Source organism: Leptodactylus fuscus, chromosome 11 (genome assembly GCF_031893055.1).
Source record: "Leptodactylus fuscus isolate aLepFus1 chromosome 11, aLepFus1.hap2, whole genome shotgun sequence".
NCBI classification, from domain to species: Eukaryota; Metazoa; Chordata; class Amphibia; order Anura; family Leptodactylidae; genus Leptodactylus; species Leptodactylus fuscus.
The window spans coordinates 17,637,538-17,664,441 of NC_134275.1; the positions used below are offsets into that span (position 1 = coordinate 17,637,538).

Consider the following 26,904-nt stretch of genomic DNA (forward strand, 5'->3'; position numbering starts at 1 on the left):
GAGTCACCCGAACCCGAGAGAACCCGAGAGAGTCCGAGAGAGCCCGAGTGAGCCCGAGTCTCACAAGTCCCAGCGATTTACCTCAAGTAAGTGACAGCCTATGGGGAATAGTGTGCCCGGGGGAGGCGCTGACAGGATCATAGACTGGCAGTGAGGTGTGCAAGGACATGCCCGGGCTATGTGTGGCTGCTGTGCCAGGTATTGGGGGGCTGCTAGTGGTCTGTACCCCGAGTGCTGCCATTGTGTGTGCCAGTAGCAGCATAGCCTGGAGTGTGTGCTCTGGTCTCAGTGCCTGTATACTGGGGACAGCAGTGCTGGGATATAGTAACACTGTATATACTGTATAGTAACAATGTATCTAATGTATAGTAACACTGTATACACTGTATAGTCCTGTATGTGTGCGCTCTGCAGCTCTGGGATGGGACAGGGCTCACTGGTCCAGTCTGCAGGCGGCTGGGGGGTATTTTTAGGCTGAGGGGGCGGCGGGGCAGGGACATGTGCTCGTGAACAAGTCAGGGCTTGTAGGCAGCGCTCGGGTCCCGCACACTCCGCGCTGCCATGTCTGCCCCCATAGGATAGCATACCTCTGAGACACTGCTATGGAAGGTGGTGGGCGGCTGGGCAAACATGCCAACTATGTGGGGACCTGAGGGGGAGAAGGGCAGGCTGGACACACACGGATATATATATATATATATATATATATATATATATATATATATATATATATATATATATATATATTATATAGGGAGAGGGGCTCAGGGTGATGTCAGGGGGCTCCTGTTTTATGGCTCACCTGTCTTCACCTGAAGCTTCAAGGTTTGGCCTAAGACACCAGACTCTCTGGATGGTTCTGACACGGTGGAAGGAGCTGTTGGTCGGCGCTTCAGCACAGGTGGGCTTTGAAGTGGAAAGAATTGGGATCTTTGGACCGGGGGCGGCCATACCATGTCTACGACTCATGTATCTGCGCAGGCGCCCTATCACCTTCACAGCGCCCCCTGTTGTCTATTAGATTGCAGGTAAATGAATGAATGAACCTCATGGCTAACCATTACCGGTGGATTTTTGGGGTGTTGACGGCTATGGGGCGCTCTGTGCGGAGATACTGGAAAACAAGGGACTTGTTCTTGGACATGGGGCCTTCACCTGTTTGTATCCGAAATTGTACAGTGCTGCGGAATATGTTGGTGATATATAAATAAAATGTATTATTATTGATTTGGACAGCTCACCAGGGTAAAAAGCTTGTACCCGTGTCCCGTGAGGATTGTGGTTATGTCACCGGCATCATTCAGGACTCCCCAGAGCTGCCCAGATTTGTTGTGCAGGGTCCGTAGTAAAACACTTGGATGATATTCCTACGCCTCCATGAACCCAGTGATTTCCTTCAGTGAGTCCAGCCAGGTATACGACCTGTCCTAAGTTTTGCCCTAGGCTGTCGGACTTATGTATAAGGCCATAGACAGTAATGGGTCAGTGCACGTTGGTCTGCATGGAGCATTGTGCTGTGCTGAAGTTGCTTACAGTAGAACTGCTTTGTCTGAATACACGCTTTGTAAAGGCGACCTCAGGTTTCAGCTAATATTAGGAGTTAAATGATTGTAGCAATGCAATGCCTATTAAGGTTGTGTTCCTTATATGTAAAGAACTACAAATATTAATATATTTTATATTTATAATTTAGATTATAAAGCTAAACAGTTGAACTTTATGTATACATTTGAGAAAAATCTGCCTGACAAATGTTGCTAGTGGACATATCTTTACATAATACTAGAGAGTGGTGGGTGGGAAACGCGTTCGTGTAAATACAGTGGATTTGGACATGGTTGTGGGTAGGACTAGTTGTAAGGGCGTTTACAGAAAATGATCGAAATGTTGTGAAAGAAATGGGCTCAAAATTGAAATAATAAGAAAGCTGGGTAGATACTGGAAAAGCTGAATAAAGGCCCCCCCACCAGCCATAGGTCCTTTTAATGCTGATCTCTTTGGATGTGGCACAGGGACTTTCTTTCGCCCCTGATGTGCCGGACATCCATCAGCAGGTTCCAGTAAGCCTATGTTCACATCTGCATCATAGGTTATTTAAGGAGCCTCCATTGCACATTCTGTTAAAGAAAAAGTGAGTAGGGTACACCAGGATCAGGTTTGTGTCCATCACCTTGCCCCCTCCTCCATAACAGAAAAGAAAAGTGAATACACCCTAAGGCCGGGGCTGCCCGTGGCGTTAACGGAAAGAACCGCAGCATTCTACAGTCCTAGCAAAGTGAATGGGATTCCAGCGAATCTTGCATTCACACGATGTAACGTGCAGCGTGATCTGGCACGTATACGGCGTGTCAGAGTTTGCGCGCCGTAAGAGCTCCCATTCATTTCAATGGGAGTTAGGATCGTATACGCCGCGTTATTTTGCGGCCGCAAAATCACGGCCACAAAATAACGCGGCGTAAACGATCCTAACTCCCATTGAAATGAATGGGAGCTATGCGGCGCGCAAACTCCGCCGTATACATGCCAGATCACGCTGCACGTTACATCGTGTGAATGCACCCTTACAATAAAATACATGTAGCGGATATGTTGTGATTCCCAAAACGGTTGCCGTTTTGGAAATCGCAGCATATCAATTATATGTATGGCGGTTTCCCTATAGGCGTAATGGAAACAGAAAGGAAACCTCTAGGGAATTTCTGGGAAAAGTGCTGCAGGAAAAGCCGTGATGTGTTGCCGCCGCAGTTTTTCCCATAGCAGTTTTTTGCTGTATGGAGCTACGTTGGGCCTGAGGCTTCGTTCACATCTGTGTTTGGATTCCGTCCATGGAGTCTGCATGAAGCCCCCCAAATGGAATATCGAACACAACTGCAAGCGGTATGCCAGTGAAAGCGCACGTACCCCATAGACTATAACGGGGTCCGTGTGCTTGCCTCCAAATCTCCGCAGGGATGTGTGGACAGGAAAGTAGTTCACAATCTACCTGCATGATTGGATTGGCAAGCACACGGACCCCATTATAGTCTATGGGGTCTGTGTGCTTTTACTGCACAGCGCTTGTAATTGCGTTTGGTATTCCGTTCGGACTCCCCAAACGGAATATCGAACACAGATGTGAACCAGGCCTTAGCCTCGCAGTCGTTTTTTTTCTGCTTGACAGACTTAGGCTCTATTCACACCTGGAATTCATGATCTGTGAAAAAATATGGCACGCTCTACTTCTTCATTGGAAACATGGCTCTGTTTTCTCTGACCCGACTTTTTCCATTGAATGTCAATGTGTCTGTGAAAATAAACAGATGCCAACTTGGTTCTGAAAAACACGCTGAGAATCTGTACGGGTGTGTGAATGTAGCCTGAACATCCAAACTTTGGCCAAGTGCAGAGTGTGTTGTAAATAAGGTCCAAAATGTTAGTGCAAGAATGGTGCAAAAGTTACAGGTCTGTCTTTTTGCAACTTCTTTATGCCAGAATTCTAGAGCGCAGGGCTTCATACATTACTCCCTCTAGTATCAGAAAAACAACTCAGTTCAAGTTCCAGTCACTGGTCTCATTCATTTCGGCCACTATGAGACCAAACCACATCCACCTGTCACTCGCCCCGGCATTGCACAATCCCCTGGCAGGCGATTCAGAGGCAGAGTCCTGTCCTGCATCTTCTACTATGTCTTCCATTGCGACGCTTGTTGTCACCTGTTCATTAGTAACTGCAAAAATATGACAAGTGACTCATACCGTACTGTATAACCCCCTACGTCGTCTCCCTACTGTCTATATAGTAACTTCTCAGGATCAGAAACAACAGATGTAGTCTCAGGACTAGAGGAAATATTTCACCTTTTTGCATTTGACAACATAAGTATAGTATAAAGAAGATTGACAACGTCACAGGACACACTTATCTGTCAATACAAAGTAATGGAGGATATCATAGGTAAAGTGTGGCAGTGCATATAGCAAATACTTCTTCCACTGGAAATTTGTTCAGTTTGGATAGATGAGATCGGTAGAAATTCATGATCATGGTGCATGGAACAAGGGTTTTAGGCTACGACTACATGGCGTTACTCTCATCATGTGACCAAATATTGCCGGGTTGTCCTGCGACTCCTTCACTAATGCTAGTGAATAGAGTTGCATTGTATCCTAGGGGGTGATGCAAATACAAACTCTAGTTGCAAAAAGTCCCGGTTGTGGCGCTTTTGGGGTTGCAACATTAGTGAAAGAGTCTAAGGCCCCACTGGGCAGAAACTGAGAGAGTAGAACACAAATTTATTAACATGAAGAGACACGCTATCTATCCCACTTCTATGTGTACTTTGCAAATGTTCATTGTGTTTTCCATTGGTGATCTGGTAGATGTCTAGGTGGTAGTCTAGTGCTGCCCAGACATGTTCCAGCTAGAGGTTGCAATGAAACCTGTAAGGCCTGGTTCACATCTGCGTTCGGTATTCCATTCAGGTAGTCTGCTTGGGGACCCCCGCCCCGAACGGAATACTGAATGCATTAAAAAGCGGTTACCTAAGAAAACACATGGACCCCATAGACTATAATGAGGTGCGTGTGCTTTCTGCATGAATCATGCCGAAAGAAAAGTACTTGAAGCAGTAGTTTCTCACCGCTTGTTCCGTGCAGATACCGAGCGGAAAACATATGGACCCCATTATAGTCTATGGGGTCCGTGTGTTTTCTTAGGTAATCGCTTTTTAATGCGCTCGGTATTCCGTTCAGGAGTTGGTCCCCAAGCAGACTCCCTGAATGGAATACCGAACGCAGATGTGAACCAGGCCTATTCAGACACGTATACACTTGTCAGAGTGTGAGCGCTCAAAACAGATCCCATTCACTTCAATGTGTGCCGGCTCACGCGCACTACACATTGAAATCAATGGGTTAAAAAGCCTCCCATTGATTTTAATGTGTAGCGCCCGAAAGCCTGCACACATTGAAGTGAATGGCATCTGTTTTGAGTGCTCACACTCTGACACATGTATACGTGTCTGAATGCGCGGCGCGTTACTCCGTGGGAACGGAGCCTAAGAGTATTTTTACGCCTTGAAAAAAGTCTCATGTAAATGAGACCCTGTCTGCTTAAAAAGCGGTTACACATGGAAATCCACAGTAAAAAGATACAGGTGTCAGAATAAAATAATTGTGGGCATAGTTTTGGATTTTTGTAAAGGTATGGCAAAAAGTGAATGCGTTTGGTATGAAAGGGATCATGCTGAACCAAGAACATAAGGAACCTGTAATTTGTACCTTACAGTGAATGCTGTAAAAATAAAACCCTAAATTCGCTATTTATATATGGAAGACAGGTAATAGTCATGTAATAGTAATGTCTCTCTTAGCATTATTACGGCTACATATCATTTAGTCTGGTCTTACACGACAATATTGAATGTACGATCCGCAAGTTGCTGATCAGCAACATAGACTCCGCAGATGTCCGTGTTCTGCCACACTCGCCCATAGAGTTCTATGGGTGAGTCCGTGCAGTGCCGCAATTCACAGCCATTACGGACATGTTCTATAAATTGCAGATCACAGTTGCGGCCCGGCCACACCACAGATAAAATATCTGGTGATGTAAGAAGCCGCATTGAATATAATGTGTCCGCAATTGAAAACCCTCAATTGCGGACTTCCATTACGGCCGTGTAAGACCAGCCTAAGTTCCATTACTCAAGTGTCATAGTCCTTGGCGATATGCATACAGTATATGTTTAGATGCTCAGAATTTCGTACAATCTGACTATTAATAAACTATGTAAAGATACATATTAAAGAATAAAGTGAGAATCACCTGTTATATGCAGCATATAAGCTATCTAATTCTGCACATTATATAGCCTTCATTTATTACTGTGTGTCTTGGCTCTGTACCTTACTTCTAGGCAGCAGATACATGTCAGATATATTCTCCATCCAACCACTCTGAACAGTTGGGAGAGCAATGGAGCAGAAAATCATAGTTATCCATTATTACCATTACTGGTACAAGCAGATGACGGAGCAGCAGGCAGTCTCATCCGCTGGCATGTTGTAAGGTGACATCATGTCTAGCCCATAGCACAATTATTAGCTCTGGCCAGAAAATCCAGTGTCTTCACCACATGAAAAGTAGAGGTGACTCTGACCTGCAAAGCTACAATATGGCTTTCCATAGAAAAATACAGTTTGCAATTTATTGTTTCATCAGAAACTGGTAATGGATGGGATATTTGTGGCTGACTAATCGGAGTACTGACTACAAGTATATTATTGTCCAGTCTGTTAGCATTGGTAGTATCACACAGGATGTACATTGCCCTGTTTTTGTGCACTCTACAGTCCTATGAAAACGTTTGGGCACCCCTATTAATCTTAATCATTTTTAGTTCTAAATATTTTGGTGTTTGCAGCAGCCATTTCAGTTTGATATATCTAATAACTGATGGACACAGTAATATTTCAGGATTGAAATGAGGTTTATTGTACTAACAGAAAATGTGCAATATGCATTAAACCAAAATTTGACCGGTGCAAAAGTATGGGCACCTCAACAGAAAAGTGACATTAATATTTAGTAGATCCTCCTTTTGCAAAGATAACAGCCTCTAGTCGCTTCCTGTAGCTTTTAATCAGTTCCTGGATCCTGGATAAAGGTATTTTGGACAAACAATTCAAGTTCAGTTAAGTTAGATGGTCGCCGAGCATGGACAGCCCGCTTCAAATCATCCCACAGATGTTCAATGATATTCAGGTCTGGGGACTGGGATGGCCATTCCAGAACATTGTAATTGTTCCTCTGCATGAATGCCTGAGTTGATTTGGAGCAGTGTTTTGGATCATTGTCTTGCTGAAATATCCATCCCCGGCATAACTTCAACTTCGTCACTGATTCTTGAACATTATTCTCAAGAATCTGCTGATACTGAGTGGAATCCATGCGACCCTCAACTTTAACAAGATTCCCGGTGCCGGCATTGGCCACACAGCCCCAAAGCATGATGGAACCTCCACCAAATTTTACAGTGGGTAGCAAGTGTTTTTCTTGGAATGCTGTTTCTTTTTGGACGCCATGCATAATGCCTTTTTTAATAACCAAACAACTCAATTTTTGTTTCCAAAATGAAGCTGCCTTGTCCAAATGTGCTTTTTCATACCTCAGGCAACTCTATTTGTGGCGTACGTGCAGAAACGGCTTCTTTCTCATCACTCTCCCATACAGCTTCTATTTGTGCAAAGTGCGCTGTATAGTTGACCGATGCACAGTGACACCATCTGCAGCAAGATGATGCTGCAGCTCTTTGGAGGTGGTCTGTGGATTGTCCTTGACTGTTCTCACCATTCTTCTTCTCTGCCTTTCTGATATTTTTCTTGGCCTGCCACTTCTGGGCTTAACAAGAACTGTCCCTGTGGTCTTCCATTTCCTTACTATGTTCCTCACAGTGGAAACTGACAGGTTAAATCTCTGAGACAACGTTTTGTATCCTTCCCCTGAACAACTATGTTGAACAATCTTTGTTTTCAGATCATTTGAGAGCGGGCTGTCCATGTTCGGCGACCATCAAACTTAACTGAACTTGAATTGTTTTGTAGAAAGAAATGGTCCAAAATACCTTCATCCAGGATCCAGGAACTGATTAAAAGCTACAGGAAGCGACTAGAGGCTGTTATCTTTGCAAAAGGAGGATGTACTAAATATTAATGTCACTTTTCTGTTGAGGTGCCCATATTTTTGCACCGGTCAAATTTTGGTTTAATGCATATTGCGCATTTTCTGTTAGTACAATAAACCTCATTTCAATCCTGAAATATTACTGTGTCCATCAGTTATTAGATATATCAAACTGAAATGGCTGTTGCAAACACCAAAATATTTAGAACTAAAAATGATTAAGATTAATAGGGGTGCCCAAACTTTTTCATAGGACTGTATATAAACTAAAATTATTTCTAAAAATTGCAAGAAGACGGCCATATACTAGGTTCACACTAGCGTTCGGGATTCCCTAAGCGGAAACTTAGTTCACTTAAAAAAAGAGGTTACATTTGGAAACCCACTGACCCCATAGACTATAATGGGTCCTCCTGGTTTCCACTCGAAAGGGGCGAAAGAAATGCAAAGAGAGAAGTTCTGCTTGCAGGACTTTGCTCTCTGCATTTTTAAAGCAGAATAGGAAAGGAAATCCCCGAGCGGAGACAAAGTGCTAAAGTGAACCTCGCTATAGTTTGCTTGTTGATCAGGGCGCCAACTCTAAGGCCGGGGCCCTACGTGGCATAAACGCCATGGTTTACAGCCTAGCAAATCCCATCCCCACTTTGCTTTAAAATGCATGCGGCGATTTCCAAGACCGTGGCAGTTTTTGTCGGTCCGGATTAGGCCCAAATGAATGGACCTAGTCGATCCAGAAGGTGTTGCGTCGTGGGTTCTGCGCCTTAAGGAAGGGCATGTACTGTAGCTTCTTTTTTCCATGATTGGGAACAAACTGCTCGCGGAAAAAGGAACCCAATGGGAGGCTTTTTTTTTTTAGCTGGATTTTGACGTGGATTCTGCGTCAAAATCTTGACCAAAAAAACCCTGTGTGAACCCGCCAAAATTTGGCATGCGTATTTTGTAAGATTAATGGAAACCGGTCAATATTGCGCCCATATATTATAATGAGGTCAAATACACATTTTTAGACCTTCCTCAGTCATACATTTGGCAGATTGTACATTTATTTTTTACATTAAACACATAGCTTGTCAATTAGGAAAGCCAACATTTATTATATTGCTATAGTTTTTGGCAAACTATTTAAAGGGATCCTATCTTTCGAACTCTTTTTTTTATTATTTTATTAACTAACACAACGGAATATCCTAAAGAAATGCTATTCTTTTCCTACCTTTATCTTCTCCGCACCGCTGTTCGCTTGATATTCCGTTTTTTGTCGGTATGTAAATGAGTTCTCTCGCAGCATTGGGGGCGAGCTCCAGCGCTCAAACTGGGGGCATCCACAATGCTGCCAGAGAACCCTCCAGCGCCTCCTCCATCTTTGTCTGGAACGATGTCCACACCGCATCTTCTTCCGGCAGTGTCTTCTAACTTCTAGGGCGAAGCCAACTGCACATGCTCGCGGCCACAAGAAAAATGGGCACTTACACAGTATTATAAGCGGCCATTTTCTCGTGGCCAGCGGGCATGCGCAGTCGACTTGCCCTAGGCCTAGAAGTTAGAAGACACTGCCAGAAGAAGACACGGTGAAGACCTTGTTCCAGATAAAGATTGAGGCGGCACTGTAGAGTTCTCTCGCAGCATTGGGGCCACCCCCAGTGCTGTTTGAGCCCTGGGGTCCGCCCCCAGTGCTGCAAGAGAACTAATTTACATACCGACAAAAACTGGAATATCAAGAGAATGGTGGCGCAGAGAAGACAACGAAAGGTAGGAGAAGAATATCCTTTCCTAAGGCTATTCCGACGTGTTGGTTAGAGAAAAAAGGGTTTGAAAGATAGGATCCCTTTAACTTTCCAGCTGATACTGTGCGTATAGCAGGGCGTATACTGGGCGTATAGCAGGCCAACCTTGACAGTGTATATAAGTGAAGCAGGAACCCACAGCATGCCAGCACAGGTCTGTTTTATTAGAGTTCACTTCCTGCCTAAAGTTACATGTATAGAATCTGTTGTGAAACATATAGAAATTCCTCACCTTTCCTGAGAATTCCAAGATTTCATTAGATAACCATATCAACCAGAGCAGCAAATTGTCGATAGGGGCGTTTAGTGAGGAAACGAACCTACCTTACTTGTGTCAAAGTACAGTCATGCAGCTGAGAATATCAACTTGTAATCCATATGCCAAGGCCCCATGTAGCAAAACGCAGCAAATAAGTCTGCGGGCTTTCTGAGAGTCCTGCAAGCACCACTTTTCTCTCTGCATGTTTCGTGTGGAAACCACATGGACCCCATTATAGTCTATGTGTCCGCAGGTCTTCCAGGTAACCGCTTTTTAAAGGGATTCTACCATTTAAACTCATTTTTTTCTAGTTCACATGTCGGAATAGCCTTAACAAAGGCTATTCGTCTCCTACCTTTATAAGTGGTCTCCGGCCCAACTTTTGGTGAAAAATCAGTTTTTTGTCAGTATGCAAATGAGTTCTCTCGCAGCACTGGGGGCGGGCCTCAGTGCTCAAACAGCATTGGGGGTTTCCCCAATGCTGTGAAAGAACTCTCACCAGCGACACCTCCATCTTCTTCAAGCAACCGCCTCTTCATCTTCTTCTTCCGGCTGGGCTGGGGTCAGACTTATGCGCCCACGCAGTTGGCTCTGCCATCGGGACGCAGGTAAAGCTGAGTGCACAGGCCGGCCGGCGGACATTTTTTGAAGGCCGCTTACACATGCGCAGTACGCTCCTGTAGTTCCGTGGATGTGACCCGGGCCTAAGGTGGTTTCATCAATGTTCATTACACGTGTGGACCTGTCATTTTGGGTGGCAACCACAGGCAAGGTAGGGGGCTTAGTCACAGAGCTGTAACTTGAAGCTGCTGGGCCCTAAGGCAGAATATGTAGTAAGGCCGCTATCTACCTTGCGCCATTTAGAAAAGTGGAATATATAATGCGTCAGAAATTTCTTCAACAAATCTGCTGCATGTGACTGTAACTCTGAGCAGATTCTGTACTGCAAATCCTCATGTCATCTCATTTTTCCTGCGTGTCTCATGGCCTCCTCAGTCCATGTATTAGTATTTACAGCCTCAGTGCAGACATTGCGGGGGATCCCCGTCTATTTAAAGATTTATTCTATTCAACTTTCCATTAAAGGGGTTGTCCCAAAGTTCATGACCCTGGGAGGAGGCCAAGGAAGGGCCTCGGTGTCCCCGGCGCTCTGGTGTCTGCCGCCGCATTTCGAGTGACGTCACTGGTCCCTTTACTGTGACTATTGCCAAAATTCATCAAATAGTCACAGATCCTTCATGGTTTTGGTGCAGTTTTCAAAAAATAAAAAAAAAGGGGGGGGGGGGTGCTATTTAGGAATGTGATGTAATTTATCCAGTCATTCACAGTGTGAATAACTCCAGAGGTGTGAAGGGATTAGAAAACTTCTCACCGCTCTTCGTGTCTGTCATTTATATCATTTGGTGCAAATCCTGTGGCATTGCGACTTTTTTTTAGGCGCAGTGCTTGTATATTGCGCATTTTAAGGGTTGGTTTATGTTTGGATGTAAATCCTTAGGTGTTGCGTCTTTTTGTTCTGTGCAGTTTGTGTATACTGCATCTTTATAGAGGATTACGCTAGGTTCAGGGTGATGCAATGTTGGTATTTGAAATAAGCGCAATTGATGAATTTGACTAATTTCTCAATTCAATACAGGCCACGCCCCCTTATACACAAAAAGTCAAAATATTACTGGAAATAATGTAAAAAGTTGATAAATATGGCTAACAGTAAGTAAGAAGTTAGGTGGAAATTCAGGCATTTTTTTGACAGAAGCCTTTTGATGAATTCCCCGGTGTCTTACGTATATCTCTATATATCAATACATTATGTAGAACAGCGGTTCTCAACCTGTGGGTCGCGACCCCAGCGGGGGTTGAACGACCAAAACACAGGGGTCGCCTAAAGCATACCTCCCAACCGTCCCGGTCGGTGGGAGTTATGTCCCGGTTTCAACTGATCGGCGCCCGGAGGACGCCGATGAGTTGAACACACAGGCGATTAAAGCAGAAGCTGTCACAGCCAACTACTGCTTTAATGCTGTGCTGTGGCTTCTGTATGTGTGGCCGCGATGTGATGACGTCACATCACGCCTACAACTATATGAGTAAGCTAAACTGTGTAGAGAGCGGTGGGGGAGTGTTGGAAGGGGAATATAAGTGGGTTTTTTTGTTTTAAACATTAAGGTGGAACATAATGAAGGGGCAGATGAAGGGGGGGACGGCATGACACTGGAGGCAGAGATGGACGGACATGAAGCTCTGGGCAGAGATGGGGGAACATGAAACTGGGGGCAGATGAAGGGTATATATGAAACTGGGGGAGAGATGGCGAGGGGACATATAATGTACAGGTGACTGTAGGAGGATTATACTGTGTGGAAGCACATGAAAAATGAATGAGAATGGGCAGAGTCAACATAAGAGTGGGCGGAGCTAAATTTGCCGCGGCGTGCTCTGCGCGCCGCATATGGGGCCTCATCCCTTTTGACCTATACATTTCCTAGTTCAAGGAACTAGCATTCCTTTAAATCTTAGTCCACAGCATGGTTCCTCTCGTCCCAGGACATATCCTTTAAATTTTGATTCTCAGCATGACTTCCCCTGTCATCCCTAGACACCAACATGACTTATTTTTTCATTTTCCCCTTCACTTCTTTCTTTGACTATACTTGCTGACATATCCTAGGCCAACAACGGAACTGACAAACCTGCCAAGGAACACCTCAAAATACCTGTGTTCCTTTAGTGAACTAGTTCACTGGATTGTTTAAGCAAAATTGGGACTGCGGGCACGCATCTTGGGCACCTCAGTAGCAGATTGATTGACGCGGCAGCTTCTCTCCCCTGATATTCTTGCAAGTCTCTGGTAGTCCAGTGATGTAGTACAGCAATGAGCTGCGTCCATGTTGATCTCATAGTGTATGCAGGTCCAATGTGTGGTCTTTTTAGAAGGGTCTCCCACTGACAAATTTGCTCATAATTGTGGTCTTTGGTTGGATAAGGGTCGGTCTCCTTATAGAGGGGCAGCTTCCATACTATGTAAAAGAAATACTTGGAAAAAATGGTCTTTAAGGTGGGGTCAGAGGTGTTCTTCTCAATCTCAATATATATATATAAGGTTGGACTGGGACTGGGTGTCATATTTACTGTAACTCACGGCCATTTTCTGATATGTAGACCAGAAATCTCTGCCATTTCCTTAGTGGCGTAGAGTTGCGTTCAGGTGGACCCATGTGTTAAAGAATTATAAAGAAGATGCTCAGACCGGAGCCGTGCAGTGTATCTTTGAAGAGATCCCATATTGGTGCCAACAAAAACAAGGCAATCGCCATCAGAAGACTGGCTGGCATCTAGATCTGAAACCAACTCTAAGCCTTGACCATGACTCTTCTACTATAACCACCACTGACCAGGACCATGGTCTGCTCCGGTCACCATTCGCCATCTCTCTGCATTTGATATCATTGTAGACGACTTACTTGTGACTAGTTATAAACGTCCTTGGATTCCCGGCTAGACTGTCAGACTGCGTCTACTAAAACCTTCGGCAGTGTAGAGTTAATGTGTGTCCAGTCTGTGCCGCCCACGCAATCCCCGAAAACATATCCATTGCAATCCTTTCACCTCTTTCTGGCTTTTCGCTGCCTACTCCTAACATGTTGTGAGGCCAGAACATTGAGACCCGGCAACCGGAGTGCACAGGATTAGGATATGTTACAGGTACAACCCCTGTGTCATATCTCTAGGCCTTCAGACATTACCACCTTGCTTCAGAGAACGGTAACTGTCTACTGCCCAACATGATGCCAACCTGTACTGTAGGCCAGCAGTTACCCTGATCTATTCCACCACTAATTCCTAGTGATATAATACCGTATACTTTACTCCAGCAAGAACAGCCGCTGATCTTCTATGTATGTGGGTGGTCTGACAGTCACCTAAAGGGTAGAAGGACATTTTACGCTAAGGCTTATTCTAATCTACCCTATAAAATAAACATGCATACTTGGCTGAGGGGGACACTGGAAATAGCGGCTGGTGCATAGCTAGCCTTGTTCACACTTGTGAGATTTTCCATTGCTCTTTGATGGTCAGAGCAGGGTAGCCAGCAAAATTTTCTATTCAGTATTTAAAAAAAAAAAAAGCAGAAACCTCATGGTAGGGTTGAATGATTAGGATCGGATTCCAATCGGCGATCAAGTAAATTTCACGATTGCAATCGGAATTCCGATCCCGATCTTTTCCGGCGGGATCGAGGTCAGAGGTTATCTCAAGATCGGCTCAACCCTATTTATGTATATATTTTTAATAGGGTTGAGGGATTGGGAAAGATCGGATCCCGATCGGCGATCGAGCAAATTTCACTGGAAAATGATCGGATTTCGGATTTTAAAATCGATCCTGAAATCTCAAGATCGGCTCATCCCTACTCAAGGATCCATTATGTGACAATGGGGTTATGTGCTATAGACACTGAGCAGTGCAGCCCAGTAACCATTCACTACTAGGGTGGGCTCAGTGAATAGAGCAGGAAGCAGATAGCTCTGTTCTCTTTGTAGTTGCTGGACCAGATTTACCTCCCATTTACTTGAATGGGGGCTGAGCTGCTATGACTCGCTTCTACCACTACACAGAGAACGGAGCTGTCTGCTTCCTGCTCCATTGTCTGTGTAGTGAACAGCTATTCCACGTGGGTGCCAGGTTTCAGACCCCCACAGATGTGATATTAGTGATCTATCTTTAAGGAGAAGTCATCAATGTTTTTAGTGTGGGAAGCTCCTTTAAGTCAGCTGTTTCAATGTCATGAATGGAAGTATGGCACCGTCTTAACATACTGTTCTCCAATAGTTACAGGCTAAGACAGAGATCAACACAGATTTTCTTCAGCAAGCTTCTGCCTGGCTCTTCAGATCGTCATATGTCTTGGGATGATGGCGCATATCTGTCCGCTCATCTGCATTCTTCTCGTCTTTAAGGTAGGACAGTTTTGTTTTGCACGTGGAAAATCTGTAGTGGATTACAGTATAATAGGACTGAGATTTTATTAACCTGAACTTCGGCTTTTTTAACCCTCTCCGTGTCTGTTTCTTCTACAAAATTTCACTGCAGCTTTGAGTATAGCGGGGTAAAATCTGTGGTGAAATTATAACAAGATACAGAGGCAAAAATATCTGTTTTTTCACAACATATAGGGATCACAATGTATTTTTTTTTTTCTTTCATTTAAGTATGTCTTTGTAGAATGGAAGGAAATCCACACAAACATGGGTAGAACATACAAACTCCTTGCAAATGTTGGTCCTGGCAGGATTCAAACTCAGTACTCCAGCGCTGCAAGGCTGCAGTGCTAACCACTGAGCCACCGTGTTGCCCTGTATGTGGCCTCAACATTTAAAGGGATTCTACCACTAAACTACCTTTTTTTCTAATGAACACGTCGGAATATTTGTCTCCTACCTGTAGACGTGGTCTCCACCGTGCCGTTCCGTAGAAATACCGGAAACGGTATGCAAATGAGCTCTCTGCAGCAATGAGGGCGGGCCCCAGCGCTGAAACACTGATGAGCGCATCCCCATTGCTGCCCAGAACTCTTTCCTGCGCCGCCTCCTTGTTTTGCAGCAACTCCGCCTCTTTTGGCTTCTCTTGCTCTTGTAGTTCTATAGAGGAGCATAGAGAGGCCACCCCAAAATGGCCGCCGGCCAGCTCCTGTATTGAACTGCAAGAGCGGCTATCCCAAAATGGCCGCTGGCCGGCTCCTGTATTGAACTGCAAGAGCGGCTACCCCAAAATGGCCGCTGGCCAGCTCCTGTATTGAACTACAAGAGCGGCTACCCCAAAATGGCCGCTGGTCAGCTCCTGTATTGAACTGCAAGAGCGGCTACCCCAAAATGACCGCTGGCCGGCTCCTGTATTGAACTGCAAGAGCGGCTACCCCAAAATGGCCGCTGGCCAGCTCCTGTATTGAACTGCAAGAGCGGCTACCCCAAAACGGCCGCTGGCCGGCTCCTGTATTGAACTGCAAGAGCGGTTACCCAAAAATGGCCGCGCTCTTGCAGTTCAATACAGGAGCCGGCCGGCGGCCATCTTGGGGTGGCCTCTCTATGCTCCTGTATCGAACTACAAGAGCAAGAGAAGGCAGAGTTGCTGCAGAAGAAGGAGGCGGCGCAGGAAAGAGCTCTTGGGCAGCAATGGGGATACGCTTATCGGCCTTTTAGCGCTGGGGCCCGCCCTCATTGCTGCGGAGAGCTCATTTGCATACCGGTTAAAACCGGTATTTCTACGGAACGGCACAGCGGAAACCACGTCTAAAGGTAGGAGACGAATAGCCTTTCTTAAGGCTATTCCGACGTGGTAATTAGAAAAAAAAGTAGTTTAATGGTAGAATCACTTTAAAGGGTTGTCCAGGAGTATACTGCCCCCCATTAAACTGACTGGTATTGAGCATACAGCTTCCCTAAATACTAGACAATTTTGGATTTGGTGGAGGTCCTCTTAAAGGGGTTTTCCCATCTTGGTGTTTCAGCAGTCTGGTTAAAGTCTCTTCATCTCACGTCCTGTAATTCCCCTGACTCCCTCTTGCTAAATAGGCCGGTGAAGTTTGACAACACTTATGCAGATCAGATAATATACAGATGCTTGTACAGAATGGACTCAGTGTTATCTGTGTGTTTACATAGAGAGATAACAGACTGGGAGTTATCAGCAAACTGCAATTAGCTGAATTGATTGCAGTTAACTGAACTATTGTCCTGCCAGGTAAGTGACGTCGCTTGTCCTATCTCACAGGTCCATGGTTATAGCAACGCTGTGTAAATAATGGGAGGAATAAGGTCACATAGCAGGCAAACAAAGCAGAATTTCTAAAGCAGTACATTTAGGAAAAGTCTTCAATTTACATAAGCTACCAGTATAGATAGGATCCTTGAGATGGGACAACCCCTTTAACTAAAGGCCCCTACAGGTGCATGAAAGCATTGATATATAAAGAGGTTCTAGCCTTGTCATCCCAGCACCAGAATGGAAATGGCGTAAATTTTCATTATAACCTAGTTTTCTGACACAAGTTATAATGAATTTATCGGGCTGAGATGTCCCCAGACCCCGGCCTTAGACTCTAAGGTTACAAGTTACTACTTTTGTCACTACAGATGGGCTTGTTCAGTTCAGAGGCTGCAGACTGCTTGAAGAATGAACTTGAAGATGAACAAGGAAACTGCATCCCCTGCAAGCAATGTGGACCAGGTTATGAGCTATCGGAGGTACAAAATGTTTTAGCCCTTCTCTGCTTTCCACATGGTGACCTCTATTTTAGCCATTTCTTGTGAACCGAACCACAACGTGTTTAGGTTTGTGCAAACTTGACTTTGCAATGAGATTTGTTCTGAATCAGTTCACTTATCTGAATGACCAGAAATAGTTGTTACTTCTCATGGACACTGTCATGGCAGCTTATCCTGAAGTCACCTGAGACGGCAGGCGCTCTTTATGGGTAAGGACACACATTCATGTTTTGCTGCCAAAAGCAGGACTTGATCATAAAAAGTGAGAACATGTAAAGACAGATGGCACGTCTCTTCTTATCTTCAATCTACTTCTAGTTTTCACTTCAGAACCTGAACGTGTGTCCTTACCCTAAATCTGTATAGCCTGGAGGAAAGAAGGTAGAGGGGCATGTTTGAAACTTTTAGGGCTAGTTCAGACGGGCACAGAGGGGGTGGATTTTGGCGCGGAATCCACGTCATAATCTGTCCCCTCACAATGGTGGTCTATGGAGACCGCGGCTCAACGAGCCTCGCGGCAGCAACCTCCGGAATCGGCCCATTCATTTGAGGCTACTCCGGAGTGGGAAGCCACGACTGTCGGAAGCCGCAACAATCATGGCAGGCATATTTTGGCCCGAGAGTGACACGGCTCCCCGCGATTCGTGCACTATTCGTGTTTGTTCCAGGGAAATTGGCCCGGTACAGAAGTGGTTAAATAAGGTTTAGTAGGAAACTAAACACTAAGAACAAGGGGGTACAATCAGAATTAGCTGGGGGATAAGATCAGAAGCAATGACAGGAAGAACAATTGAGGCTTGGGACAAATTTATAGCAAGATGCAATTGGTAAATCTAGAGCAAATTAATTTAAACATGTCTATCCTAAGATACAAAGGAAATAATATACAAGGTGTTCTGATTCTGCCATCCGTGTTCTATGTGTTGCATTGTCACATGTATTGTGTTCACTTTGCTTGTAGGACTGTGGCAGTGGGAGAGACGGGCAGTGCCTGCCTTGTAGACCGGGCAGATACAAAGAAGACAGAGGACACCATCACTGCCTTCGTTGCCAAAATTGTGCAGTAATAAACCGCAGTCTAAAAGCCAACTGCACATTAACTTCTAACTCCATTTGTGGAGATTGTCTGCCAGGGTAAGATTGCAGATGATTTTAATACATTTTAGTTTTTTGGGTTTTTTTTAGCTGGCGTAACAATCCATTGACTATCTTTGCATTACCCTTATTAATCTTAAAGTGAAATGTTCATTTGTTTTTACCGTTTTTGTGGCGATTTACTGCACGCAGAGTTTAGTTTTTACTGTGAAATTTGTTACCTATAGGTGTGGCAGGCAAAGGCCACAGGTGGATCAGTAACCCTGGTCTCATAGCTATTGCTGGGATGTAAATTTAAGCTGATTCTGGACCTCTCAGATGTGCCGGAATTATTAATGACTACAGGTCCCCTGTGCCAGAATATGCTAGTGTAAGGACTCCTAAAAGGAATAGGAATATGGTTACTTCAGTAACCTCCATTTTTCATTGACCAGACCATACTTGACCCTTTCCCAAATTCCTGGTGGTGATGAGTAATGGGAAATAATGTGGGGTTGGTATTAGCCTTTTTAGTGGTTAGCACTAAAACTTACATTAAAAGTGGACACGGTCAGAGAGAGGATATTACTAATAAGAGGTGATCCTCATGGTAGGGGAAGGTTAAGGTCAGGGAGCCTCATGATGGGGGAGGAGAGGATAAGGACAGGGAGCCTCATGATGGGGGAGGATAAGGACAGGGAGCCTCATGATGGGAGAGGATAAGGACAGGGAGCCTCATGATGGGGGAGGATAAGGACAGGGAGCCTCATGATGGGGGAGGATAAGGACAGGGAGCCTCATGATGGGAGAGGATAAGGACAGGGAGCCTCATCATGAGGGAGGATAAGGACAGGGAGCCTCATGATGGGGGAGGATAAGGACAGGGAGCCTCATGATGGGAGAGGATAAGGACAGGGAGCCTCATCATGAGGGAGGATAAGGACAGGGAGCCTCATGATGAGGAGCGGATAAGGACAGGGAGCCTCATGATGAGGAGCGGATAAGGACAGGGAGCCTCATGATGGGAGAGGATAAGGACAGGGAGCCTCATGATGAGGAGCGGATAAGGACAGGGAGCCTCATGATGGGGAGAGGATAAGGACAGGGAGCCTCATGATGGCGGGAGGATAAGGACAGGGAGCCTCATGATGGCGGGAGGATAAGGACAGGGAGCCTCATGATGGGGGAGCATAAGGACATGGAGCCTTTTGATGGGGGGAGGGATAAGGACAGGGAGCCTCATGATGGGGAGAGAGGAGGATAAGGACAGGGAGATCTTTGGTCACACATTAGTCACAACCAAAGATAAATGGTTCAAAATGTGGTCAGTAGAATTTTGTGCAAATGAAAAGAGCTTTGCAACCCCTGTTCACCCTTGGCTGTAAGCCATTTATGAAAGAATCAGAGTAAGACTAGGCGTAAGAGTCAGGCTGTGGAAGAATAAAGGATTAGTAGTGGTAGCTTTGTGTATGACATATACCCATGGCAAAGGGTTAATACACTTGGCACTTTACGTCTGGTTTAACAAGCACTGTACTTACCATCCTTCTCAACATAAAAAAAGTCCTTTAATTGTAAAGTTTAGTGTCCTGTCCAGTTACTTAATGTTAACCTGGATTATTCCACCTAATGGCTGCCATTTATAGTCAGGGTAAGAATTGTCAGGTTTTTAGAGGTTTTAAGTAATATATATCTACATTATTGTACAGGATAATGTTCAGTCATAACATAGTTTTATAAGTCATTCATGGTCTATGGGTAAATGACAATAATAACTGCCATTAGCGGCTATATAGTAACTCAGCACCTAGTCACTGTTGGAGATCAAAGCAATGTCAAAGATGATGTGATTTGGTCTGTCATTTATTATCTCACCCCATATTTCAGTAAATGTCCTCTCTGTCTAGTAGCTTATCTCAAAAATACCATATATCACTGATCCACAGGATTACTGGGGTGCAAACCATTAGACCCCAGTGGTCCCTGAGTCCCCCGTTTGACTGGAACTGTAGTACGTGTGTCAATTCAGTGATCCATTCACGTCTATAAGATTGGCAAAACAACCACGTCACTCTTAGGGCAAGTTCATGCAGGGTAGCTGCGACTGCACCGGTATCCAGTCGTGCACTCCGCTCCGGATTAGGCCCAATGCATGGGCCTAGTCTGGAGGAGGGAGTGTCCAGTCCGACTCGGCCTGAAGAATGAGCATGTCCATTCTTTTTTCCGGGAGCCGTCTTTTTGGTCAGGATTTTGGAGCGCATACGGCCTCAAAATCCTGACCAAAAAACCCCGTGTGAACTTACCCTTATAGAGATGAACTGAGGATTGGACCCACATGCACACTGCCATTTGCACACATTGGACCCACATGCACACTACCATTTGCGCACATTGGACCCACATGCATATTACCATTTGCACACATAGGACCCACATGCACACTACCATTTGCGCACATTGGACCCACATGCATACTACCATTTGCGCACATTGGACCCACATGCATACTACCATTTGCACACATTGGACCCACATGCATACTACCATTTGCGCACATTGGACCCACATGCATACTACCATTTGCACACATTGGACCCACATGCACACTACCATTTGCACACCATAGAAGACTCAACTGGCCTAAACCTACAGGTCTTTTTTTCAGCTTTTACAGTAAAACCCAAATAGGAGGATTTCGTGAACTTGAATGCTTCCCGTGTACCCCTCACACACCTCGTACAGAGGGCCAGTGTAAGTTTTTTTTAACCATAAAAAATGAGAATGTGATTGCTGTATGTTAACAGGCAGAAGTCTGAATAATCTCATAATGTTGCAGGTTACCCTCGGCTCGTACAGCCTACCAGTACTAGCCCTCCTCCTCGGGATCCTGTACTTCTAGTGGCTATCGTAATGGTGGCCATGTCATTGATTTTAGTGACCTTGGTGACCATCTCCGTCATTTGTTGCGGACGCTTTCTGAAAAGCCAATTCCAGCGAGGTGAGTCAAGCAATATAAATGCTGGATGCCGGATAAATAGCTTGTATATCAGTGTATGAGCCCTCCTTGTGTCTATGTAGCATTCACTATATGATTGTTCACGCTATGATGACAAATGGTAACAAATATTTGTACATTCACTCTGTATGGCCGTAACTAATAAGAGAAGTGCTTGCCTGTAATCCAGATGTCTTTGACGCTAGTAAAATGTTTCATTGAATAAGCTTAGGTTGTTCAATATGTATTTTTGCAGCTTTCCGAAGGTCGCAAGATTTTGCAGGGCAGCCTGGCAGGGTAGATGAAGGACGCAGGGAACCAGCACACATTGCCCATGAGGAACAACAAATCCCTCCATGCTGTTTCGGATCAACTGGCATTCCCAGTCAAGTACAAGGTGAGGGATTCCTTTTTTATGGTCTAAGCATTTCTGAGATCGTCACATCTGTGCTAGTAGTAAACACGTGAAAGACATGACTTGACCTTGAAGTAACAACTTTTTATTACTCTCGTTGATCTAGTACAGCTATTTGTAACACGTTTGTGTTAGACTGATTCCTTTCACGCACAAGTCTTGCCTACGTTCAGGGCTATTTTATGGTCGCCGTTACCCTCTGTGCCTGACTGTATGGGCATTGTTTCTACATTCAACTAGGAGAAGGGATGTATGAAGACTAAGGCCCTGTTCACACAGGGCAAGAGGGGGCAGATTTTGGCGCTGAATCCACGTCAGAATCCGCCCCCTCACAATAGAGGTCTATGTAGACCGCTAGCTTACTTTTTTCCGTGAGCCGCAACGTGCGACACATTTTTCAAATACACCTTAACCTCCGTTTAAGTCCCAGTAATGTGCCATTGCCTATACTGATGCTAAAGGGGTTGGACACAGTCCTAGGAGACCAAATCATATCTGATGGACGATTGAGTTCGATTTGAATCAATTTCAGGAAATTTGCTCCTCTCTACTTGCTACATTCATAGATTGAAGAATTCTTTTTTTTTTTTTTTTTTACAATAGAAAGTCATAAAAAGCTTCCCTAGTTTAGTTGTGTTGCTTTCAACGGGCCCAAAATGTGATGTCACTTAGTTTGATATTTTGTTACTAGATGGCAGTAACATCTTAACACCTTGGCCATGTGTTGCTGATAAACCATGGTGTGTGACAAGGGGAGGTTTTTTTTTTATTATTATTTTGTTGGTGACATTCTATATAATAGAAAGCACATAGCAGGTGAGAATTGCTGTTCAAGGGTTTGCTACTTTTATCCAACAGAACGGAGCTGGATAAATATTTTTACCAGCAGGATGTGATTCCTTGGTCTGCTGCTTCGACACCTCTTAGAATTCGAGACATTATTTATCTTTTTATCTCTTTAACTTATAAAGTGAAGAACTGTAATACTTGATGTGACCGGGTCTTTTAGATGTGAAAGTCCCATCACAGACAAGCCCTTATAGAAAAAATCCTCTGGAAAAATCAGCTAATCTTTCAGGGTTCTCTTCCTGTCACCCCAATAAACAGACATGGTCATCGGACCCCTGTGATAGAACAGAAAAACATTTCTTCCTATACAATAGTTGGTAGACCCCAGCAGACGCTTCCTTATAGATGGTATTGAGTGACACAATACTCCCGGATGCCTGGTGAGACTCCTGGTGTATGGGAGCCATCGGTTGGGTGCGGTTTCTCTGGCCAGCACTCGTCATTGGTCTCTATCTCCCAGTTTCGGGACTTGGGGCATATTACGACAATCACCGTTCACCTTCCACTTCGTAATCACATAGAACACTGTTGATTTTGGGTAATTCAGTTCACTTGCTACGTCCCTTGAGGATCGACCATTTCTGTGTTACCCCACAATTACCCCTTTCTCTAAATCGGACAACTCTGCACTTCGTAGCATCCTGCATGAGACTAATGCCAATGCTGTTTCCTATTTAAAGGGGGACGGCATGACGTACATCCCGAACGCAGATATCTTCATTTGTATGGGTGTCCAAATACTTATTGGTAGACAGTGTGTTACATTGTAGCCATTCAAATGAAAAACTTTCCATATATAGTGTACTCAAGTCCTCCAGAACGGGAGATACTTCAAGTCCAGAGCAAGTCCTTCTTCTAATCTAATTAACCTTTTAAGGCTTTTTGAATCAGATTTGCGTTTGTGATTCCCCAAGTGGATCCACCAAATGGAAACCTAATCCGTATAAAAAAGCGGTTACCTTAGGAAACTAATGGACCCCATAGACTATAATGGGGTTCGTGTGGTTTCCGCACAAAAAAATGCAGAGAGAAAAGTGCCACTTGCAGCGCTTTTCTCTCCACATATTTCATGTGGCGAGAGGAATGGAATCCCCGAATACAGATGTGAGCCTGATTCTTCATCCAGAACAAACAGGGATATATGAGATTAATTAAGATAGCTCCGCACATGGGCTGTATCTGGTACTGCAGCCAAAACCTAATAAAGTGAATGGGATTGTGCTGCATTACAGGACACAGACGGCCAAAAATGGCATTGTTGCTGGATAGAAGGTGGACCAACCCCTTAATGTATGAATAAGGGTTATCATAAAAATAATTTAAGCATGCAGATTAGCAATGTACTCATATAACAATATTATAGAACATGTAATGTAAAAGGAACATTGTGAGAAAATTTTTTTTTTAATTTTGTCTTTGTTCCCCAGCAGTGCCACTAGAAGAAGTCCATGTGATTTCTAAGAACGTTACCACAAATTCCTGCACCGCTTCCTCCGCACTGTCTTCCCTGCCGCCATCAGTAGAGCTCTGCGCAATCCCTCCACCACCTCTGAAGCCTCACTATTCCCGTAGCGTATCAGAGACTCAACCATTGATCCGAAACTCAGGTTGCAGCGACTGCTTCTCCGGGTGTGGCCCTCCCTCCGAGCCCAGCCAGGGTGCAGTAGAGCCACTTTCCACACAAACCCATTCCTGTGCCTCAGAGAAGCAGCACTGGTCTCATGCACCTGTAGAGTGCACAGAGATGGACTTGGAGATCTTATCGGAAGACGCTAGCCAGGTTCACTTAAGGGTTAACAAGAGTCCCCATAAACAATTGAGGATGCATACCTGTACTTGCACCGCGCCAGCCGGACCTAGCACAAGTACACAGACTGAGGTAAGGTCAATTGTTATTATGAGATAATATCGATCTACTCCTTATTAGCAATCCCAATTATGTTGCACACTAAAGTCAAATTTCTCTAATCTAACAACCGTGGGAACAGATGGTTCCTTTACTAATAAAGGGGTTGTGCATTACAAATGGTGGCCAGCTGAGTATGCATTTTTTGGGAACATCCTACCTCCAGGACAAGTGATGCCTCCATGTTACCTTTCGTTCACATCTGCATTTGGTAATCTGTTCAGGGAGTCCGCATGGGAAACCCCCGAATGGACTACCAAAAGCATTTGCAAGCGGTGTGCAGTGATAGCACAAGGACCCCATAGACTATAATGGGGTCCATGTGCTTGCCGCGAGATCTCCTCACGAGTCATGTGGACAGGAAAGTAGATTGTGAAGTAGTTTTCTGTCCGCATGTTCCCTGTAGAGATCTCGCGGCAAGCACACGGACCCCATTATAGTCTATGGGGTCAGTGTGCTTTCACTGCACATCGCTCAATGCAAAATGCGTTCAGTAGTCCATTCGGTTGGGGGTCTCGATGTGGACTCCCCCGAACGGATTACCGATGCAGATGTGAACGAGGCCTTAGAGCATGGGTAGGGAACGTACGGCTCTCCAGCTGTTGTAAAACTACAACTCCCAGCATGCATACTGGCTCTGCTTTTCTGGGAACTCCCATGGAAGTGAATGGAGCATGCTGGGAGTTGTAGTTTCACAGCAGCTGGAGAGCCAAAGGTTCCCTACCCCTGCCTTAGAGTATTGGCCTGCAGACCTGTGTACTCTTGGTAATGATGTCATCACAGCACTGAAACTGCACCGATAATGCAAGTCTGACATAATAAGTGCAGTTTCTGCTTTAAGGTCTCTACTTTGTGCAGGGACCTGCGCCTCACCATAGAGGCCAGCCTTACAGTGTGAGAAGTCGAGTGAATACAGGACAGCTTCTGCCGTATCCTCAATGAAAGAAGCAGGAATATCATTCAGGCTGGACATAGGCTTTCTTTCAGCTTATCAGAGAGAAAACTCAGCACATGGGCAGCAGCATTTCTAACAGTTACAAGTAGATGTTGTAGATGTCCCGATATAGACTCCAAGCAGTGAGGGATATCCCCCCCCCCCCAACAATCAGGATGGCCAGGACTAAAATTCTCCTCTATGTGAATAAGTGTTGATGCTCTTGTGTGACCAGCCTCCTTTTCCTTCTATGGGGGTGCCTGATATCACAATCTTGATTGCAGAGGATTCCCTAGGAGTCTGACACCTATCCCCAATATTATGGGCAGGAGATACATTTCTTTGGTGGCACAACTCTTATAATTAAATATTCTGAGAGTATAATGCAGATTTTACCCATATTTGCATAAAAAAAAATTCTATTAATTTTTTTTTTTTTTATAGATGTGTGATGATCTTGTGTCCTGCTTGAATAGCACGACTTTAGGTAAGTGCCATTGTTCTATACGGATTCTTATTCCTATCAGTGTTAGTTTATGCTTGGCTTACACTTTCAGCTTTCAGAAATTCTCTGCAACAAATCTAACACATTTGTGATTCTACCCAAAGGCTTTTTTTTCTACACACTGCATTTAGCTACTAGCTAGCGGAAAAAAGAAGCGAGCGTTTTTGGCAGCAGATTTTGAGCCGGATTCCGCATCAAAAAACTCTGAGTGAACATACCCTTACAAGTCCTATAGAGAAGCCTGTGGTGAAAACTGCAATACCTAAAATTTGCAAAGTTCTGCACCCATGCCACAAACCCCCAAAACAGCACTAGCTAAAACAAAGCGATTGATGAAGTCTGGCTGTGTACGCCGGTTATAATGGTTTTCTGTTCTGGTGCAAGAGGCTGAGGCTCCTTAACATTTCAGGGAGATTAATCCCCAATTTGCATGGGTATCAATTTTAGTGTAGAGTAGGTTTCGGCTGGAAGTTATAATAAATTTGTCAGACCAACGCATTCCCTGCCAAAATTAACAAAACTGATGAACTGACGAACTTTCACAGCCCTGTTCTTCTGATCATTGGCCCCAGACCCTCAGTGATCTGACACTTATCCCCTATCCCATTGTCTTTAATGACAAACCCCTTTACTCAATATCAACCTTTATTGTGAAATAAATTAGCGATTTTTGCATCCAGAAATAAAGCGATGTCTTAAGTTGGAACGACATTACTTAGTGTCTTGCTTGCCTGTAACAATGTATCTTTTCTTTTCCTATCAGGTCTTCCCATCTCTCAAATTCCAGATTCTCTGCTTATGTCACTGGCGCATAAACTGGACGCAATGACCCCTGGAGTGAAAGATTTCAGAGACATTGGAATCGCTCTGGGGGTTCAGCCAAATCTTGTGGATCGCATGGCAGGATTTAGGGCATTGCATGATCACCTGTCCTCCAACATCTCATGTACGCTGCTGCACTTGGTGCACACTCTTCAGAGACTACAACGCAGAGACGCCTTGACCTTAATTTGTTCACATTTCGGCCAGTAGTGGGCGCCTGTTCGGAAAATGCAGTAAGATTACCGGGTGCGTATCCATTAGACAAGCTGCTTCATCCCATGTGGGGTCCTATGACGTGGTGTTATTTTACTGCACCCCTTGGACTTCAGTCTACACCGTTTGTTGGAGATCTCTCCGGCCTGGATGAATTTGAGCCCTGAAATACTTCTGTTTCAGAGGCATCGTCCATGAACGGGTCCTTTGCAGGGTGTAGAAG

General features: G+C 44.7%; 1 protein-coding gene across 1 annotated transcript; it reads left to right on the forward strand.

The window, feature by feature from the left end:
- Positions 1–48: 48 nt before the first annotated feature.
- On the forward strand, positions 49–26,848 carry EDA2R (ectodysplasin A2 receptor). The gene is made up of 11 exons (XM_075260858.1): positions 49–86; positions 14,537–14,664; positions 16,837–16,947; positions 17,930–18,102; positions 20,708–20,793; positions 20,879–21,040; positions 21,294–21,434; positions 23,729–24,180; positions 25,586–25,628; positions 26,410–26,592; positions 26,676–26,848. The coding sequence occupies exons 2-11, from the start codon at positions 14,617–14,619 to the stop codon at positions 26,846–26,848; spliced, it is 1,572 nt and encodes a 523-aa protein (XP_075116959.1). The 5' UTR covers positions 49–86; positions 14,537–14,616.
- Positions 26,849–26,904: the final 56 nt, after the last annotated feature.

What these genes read in the sequence shown, in the direction of transcription:
- EDA2R (XM_075260858.1), top strand. Translation starts at nt 14,617, where the DNA reads ATGATGGCGCATATCTGTCCGCTCATCTGCATTCTTCTCGTCTTTAAG. An exon ending in TGTGGAGATTGTCTGCCAGG is followed by an intron (nt 18,103 to 20,707) that starts GTAAGATTGCAG and finishes TCTTTTTTTCAG; the next exon opens with CTTTTACAGTAAAACCCAAA. An exon ending in GAAAAGCCAATTCCAGCGAG is followed by an intron (nt 21,041 to 21,293) that starts GTGAGTCAAGCA and finishes GTATTTTTGCAG; the next exon opens with CTTTCCGAAGGTCGCAAGAT.